The sequence below is a fragment of the Salmo salar genome, chromosome 19 (genome assembly GCF_965601325.2).
Source record: "Salmo salar chromosome 19, fSalSal1, whole genome shotgun sequence".
Taxonomy (NCBI): Eukaryota; Metazoa; Chordata; class Actinopteri; order Salmoniformes; family Salmonidae; genus Salmo; species Salmo salar.
In genome coordinates this window covers 73,534,988-73,540,482 of record NC_138309.1, presented here as the reverse complement: position 1 = coordinate 73,540,482, position 5,495 = coordinate 73,534,988, and the positions used below count along the sequence as shown (strand labels likewise).

Below are 5,495 nucleotides of genomic sequence, written 5' to 3'. Positions count from 1 at the left end.
GTTCAGGGGCCTGTGAGGACGAAGCATTAATCGACAGGTATCCTTGTAATACCTCAGCCGCACTCACAATGATGCCTATTTTCTCAGATTTTCTCTATGTTTGCGCTGTGCAGTTGAAAACCAAATGCAATACATGCAACAAAGTCCACCTTAGCATGCAGGATGTCAGTATCTGCCTGCTCCCTCTGGACGGAAGAAACCAAAAAATCGTCACGAGTCCACTTCGAGTTACTTTCACAGACTCAACAGTCCCCAACCTCTTCTCCACCCAACCTGACACCACATATGGACCAGCCAGACGGCAAGGATCCATTCATTCCAAACATCTCACTCCCACTGGGCCAGAATCATCTTTGTCATCATAGGGACGATTACCTGCCTCCGCAGGTAATTCATCCTCACCCTTGTCAAGTTCCATTTCTGAGCTACCAGAGTAAGTTTTTTTTCTTTTTGTACTTGACACCAATCTTCCTCACCACCGCTTGCCTCTACACCAGGGCTCTTCAACCCTGTTCCTGGAGTGCTACCATCCTGTACGTTTTCACTCCAACCCTAATCTAGCCCACCTGATTCTAAGAATTGGCTGGTTGAGTAGCTGAATCAGGTTAGTTACATCTAGGGTTAAAAGGAAAACCTACAGGAGGGTAGCTCTCCAGGAACATGATTGGAGAGCCCTGGTGTAGAGACTTTTTTTTTGCTAACAATATAATGGGCTCGACTCACAAGGAACCAACCGGGGGTTTGGGTGTAGGTAGAGATTGAAGGTTGGCTATAATGTAGATAAAACTCTGTAAAATATGGTACAAACACCCAGGTGATGAAAGGAGTTACACATCCAGGATTGGAAACTCATAGGTAATTGTAAAATAAATCTATATTTTGAGACAATTCTACATACAAAATCCCTATTACATTTCAATCCTTGCAAGTATCCAAATTAAAGACAGTAAATTATGACAATGAGATCACATTTCTTGTCAAAATGTATTATTATTGCACATTACATTGATATAACGTTTTAGATTATAGCAGTGTTTGGAATTAATATGTTTTTTCTCATGTGTGTGAGATGCATTAATATATTTAATGATAGGTCCAAATACATATTTATATAACCTCATATTTTTGAAATGCATTTCAATTGACAATATGACTTATCCTTATGTTGCCCTCTTTTCCTCCCTCCCCCTCTCCTTATACTCTCCCCCTCTTTTCTCCCTTCCTGCCCCTCTCCTCACCTTCTCTATCTCATTCTCCCTCTACCCTCCCCCTCTCTCTCTCTCCTCTCTCTCCTCTCTCTCCTCTCTCTCCTCAGTGTTCGTGTCCCTCGTTGGTCTCATATCCCAGTGTGTCTCCCAGGTGTTGGTGAGCATAGAAGGCCCGGGCCATTTCATTGATGTGGTTGTAGGCTCCAATAGACCTGAAGTACTCTACGTAGTGCCAGAAGTCTGAGGTGGTGTAGGGCCAGTAGGGGACTGCCGGGGGCTCATCATATGGAACTACAGACACAGACAGAAACAAATCGCATCACTCACTGACTGACAACCCCAAGGAAGTCTACATAATATAATAATCATGTAGAGCCTATCAGCACATGCTACAGAAGGTCTGTGTGTGTGTGTGTGTGTGTGTGTGTGTGTGTGTGTGTGTGTGTGGTGTGTGTGTGTGTGTGTGTGTGTGTGTGTGTGTGTGTGTGTGTGTGTGTGTGTGTGTGTGTGTGTGTGTGTGTGTGTGTGTGTGTGTGTGTGTGTGTGTGTGTGTGTGTCTATTTTACCTCCTTCAGGGGTGAAGGCTCTGGCATCTGTAAGACGGAGAGGGGGAGAGATGGAGAGAGAAGTTTAGCATTCTGGAGCATTTCACGTATTCCACACACAAAGAAGGGATTGAGAGTTCGGAAAAATGAGCCCCTCCCTGAGGACTCTGGGATACCTGAAGAAACTTTCTTCCTTCCTCCTCAAATATTATTCCTCACTGGGTTCACACACACACACACACACACACACACACACACACACACACACACACACACACACACACACACACACACACACACACACACACACACACACACACACACACACACACACACACACAGTGCTCTTTGTCCACATGCAGTTCTCAAAACAAACCTCTCCTTATGGATGCAGAAAGCGGTAATTCCTGAATCCACCATTAAGTCATAGTTATCTCCAGCTCTGAGTCAGTTAACTTCTAATGCTGTGTACTTATCCTAGCACTTTAATATGGATTAACTACATACAACAACACACAATATGGATAACACATATAGCACTATTTACTAATAGATTTGAGATAAAATGCTTAACATCAGTCCCGGCCTAAACCCCCTAAGAGCAAGCAGAAGGTAAAATAACTGAGGGTATCACAGAGGTTGCTGATGATTAGTAATAGTTTAAGGAAACACTGCTGTGATAGAGACTTCTATTTGCAGCCTCATTTTAATGGAGGCAGAGAGACTCACCAGTGAGCTTACAGGCGATGAGACAGAGGAAGAGAATACTAAGCTGAACCAGCAACTTCATCCTGACTTCTGAAAACACAAACACATTATTATCATTGTTTTAAACTTTATTTTAACAGGGAGTCAACACTGAGACCATGGTTCTCAATTACAGGTGAGCCCTGTGTACACAATACACATTGAGATACAATATACACATTTAAAACTACACATACATAAATACGCAAAATAAAAAAATACAATCATAAACAACAGTTACATTTCTCAGCTACTAGGTCCTCAATCGACACTCAAAACGCTCTGAGAGGACATCGTAAACACACATTTTATACACATAGCCTAGAGTTGATTGAAGAAAACCCCCCTAAACTACTAACTCTAAACTGTACATATTAATCAGAATCAAAACAACAACACTGGGTTGTAGTGAGAAGAGTCTTGTTATTTGTACCTGTGTGTGTCGTTCCAGAGGTGCTGTCTGTCTCGGGGTCCAGAAGAGTCTAAAGCTCACGGCAGGAATGAAGCAGCAGGATCCTGTTATAAGACCACACGTCCCACCCAATACACACAAACACACAGCCCTCCCCACATACCCTTGTCACAACCACACGTCTTCAGTTTCAGGCCAGAGAACTAACTCTGTCAGCATTATATTCATCCCATGAAGCAACCATCACCATTGTTACATAGCTTGACATTAAATCAATCAAACCACATTATAAACTAACAGGTCTCCAACTACAGTCTGTAAAGTCTATAAATATAAAATAATGTGATAGATAGATAGTAGAACTTAGATGGTACAGCTGTAGGATCTTAATTTGAGCCAGTTTGATACAGCAGGAAAATAATCCTGTAGCAACAGGACATTGAAATTACTATGTGGATTATAATTAATGGACATTTTTGGAAGGGTTAATACATTTTTCATTAGGGCAAATCAAGTCTGAAATTTCAAAGTGAAAATGAAAATTCTAAGCAAAACAATTGTTATCAAATTAAGATCCTACATCTGTAGGTAGCAGAGGTGGGACCAAGTCATTGTTTTACAAGTCACAAGGTAGTCTCAAGTCTTAGCACTCAAGTCCCAAGTCAAGTCCCAAGTCAAGACAGGCAAGTCCGAGTCAAGTCTCAAGTCAAGACCGACAAGTCCCAAGTCAAGTCTCATGTCCTAAACTTTGAGTTTTGAGTCCTAAACAAATCATAATGTGCTCTTAACCAAATTTAATAGCATTTCATATTTTTATCAAGAGTAATAGTTAGTATATTAAATTCACGCAAATCATGAATGCTTTTAAAAATATATATATTTATTACTTTCCAAATAAACTTTATATTTCCATGGAAATACATGGGTAGCCATCAGAAAGACACATCAATGACAACGAAAACAAAATATTGTAGTGCTCTCTGTCTCTCTCCAGATATACTCTAGACGCCTAAAACAATCCTGCCATGAAGTTACAATCATTTATTAAAAGGTACATCAAAACAACCGCTACTGAACTTCAAGCCTACAATTTTAACACTGGACTGAATGTCTGAGAAAAAAATACAGATCCCAAAGATGGGAGGTGAAACCTGAACATGGAGACTGTGTGTGTCTGTGTGTGTCTGTGTGTGTGATACATAAACAGTTTCATGTTTTCTCTTATCTCAGGGCCCAATGATGCAAAAGACCAAATTCGATAAAAGTCTGTCAAAAAATAATTGAGTGGCGGCAGTAGCACCGTACCATCCACCCCAGTTTTTTGTTGACTACAGTGTAGTCTTTATATCCGAAAACAATAACATCTTTCCAAGGGCTTCGTCTGAATTCACCCGCCGACGTTCCTCTGCACTGCCATGCGCAACTTTTTCTCCGCTGGCACAATTTGATTGGCTGCAGTCCGATTCAAACTGTAATCCAGTATTTATGCTGCAGTAGTTTATGTGTCGGGGGGCTAGGGTCAGTCTGTTACATCTGGAGTATTTCTCTTGTCTTATCCGGTGTCCTGTGTGAATTTAAATATGCTCTCTCTAATTCTCTCTTTCTCTCTTTCTGTCTTTCTCTCGGAGAACCTGAGCCCTAGGACCATGCCTCAGGACTACCTGGTATGATGACTCCTTGCTGTCCCCAGTCCACCTGGCCGTGCTGCTGCTCCAGTTTCAACTGTTCTGCCTGCGGCTATGGAACCCTGACCTGTTCACCGGACGTGCTTGTTGCACCCTCGACAACTACTATGATTATTATTATTTGACCATGCTGGTCATTTATGAACATTTTAACATTTTAACATCTTGACCATGTTCTGTTATAATATCCACCCTGCACAGCCAGAAGAGGACTGGCCACCCCTCATAGCCTGGTTCCTCTCTAGGTTTCTTCCTAGGTTTTTGGCCTTTCTAGGGTGTTTTTCCTAGGGAGTTTTTCCTAGCCACCGTGCTTCTTTCACATGCTTTGCTTGCTGTTTGGAGTTTTAGGCTGGGTTTCTGTACAGCACTTTGAGATATCAGCTGATGTACGAAGGGCTATATAAAAATAAATTTGATTTGATTTGATTAATCCGTTAAATGAAGAGTTGATGCGCTGCACAGTTTTGATAATGTCATCTTTTTAGTATTTGGGCTTGGGGAGGGTATCAAGTCAGTTCGAGTCAAAAGGCTCAAGGTCAAGTTAAGTCACAAGTCATTGGTGTTAAAGTCAAAGTCGAGTTGCAAGTCTTTTTTGATTTTGTCAAATCGAGTCTAAAATCATCATATTTGTGACTCGAGTCTGACTCGAGTCCATGTCATGTGACTCGAGTCCACACCTCTGGTACAGTTGAAGTCGGAAGTTTACATACACTTAGGTTGGAGTCATTAAAACTTGTTTTTCAACCACTCCACAAATTTCTTGTTAACAAACTATAGTTTTAGCAAGTCGGTTAGGACATCTACTTTGTGCATGACACAAGTAATTTCTCCAACAATTGTTTACAGACAGATTATTTCACTTAATCACAATTCCAGTGGGTCAGACGTTTACATACAG

At 41.3% G+C, this 5,495-nt stretch overlaps 1 protein-coding gene across 1 annotated transcript; it reads right to left on the bottom strand.

The window, feature by feature from the left end:
- Window positions 1–970: 970 nt before the first annotated feature.
- On the bottom strand, window positions 971–3,112 carry otos (otospiralin). Its single transcript, XM_014159440.3, has 4 exons — window positions 2,934–3,112; window positions 2,483–2,551; window positions 1,775–1,801; window positions 971–1,499 (listed from the first exon to the last, which is right to left on the bottom strand). Exons 2-4 carry the CDS (start codon window positions 2,541–2,543, stop codon window positions 1,312–1,314), a joined length of 276 nt encoding a protein of 91 aa, XP_014014915.1. The 5' UTR covers window positions 2,544–2,551; window positions 2,934–3,112; the 3' UTR covers window positions 971–1,311.
- Between the last annotated feature and the right edge of the window lie 2,383 nt (window positions 3,113–5,495).

Coding starts and splice junctions, on each gene's coding strand:
- otos (XM_014159440.3), bottom strand. CDS start 2,543: ATGAAGTTGCTGGTTCAGCTTAGTATTCTCTTCCTCTGTCTCATCGCC. Junction 1,802..2,482: donor CATCGCCTGTAAGCTCACTG/GTGAGTCTCTCT, acceptor TCCGTCTTACAG/ATGCCAGAGCCTTCACCCCT. Junction 1,500..1,774: donor AGCCTTCACCCCTGAAGGAG/GTAAAATAGACA, acceptor CTGTGTCTGTAG/TTCCATATGATGAGCCCCCG.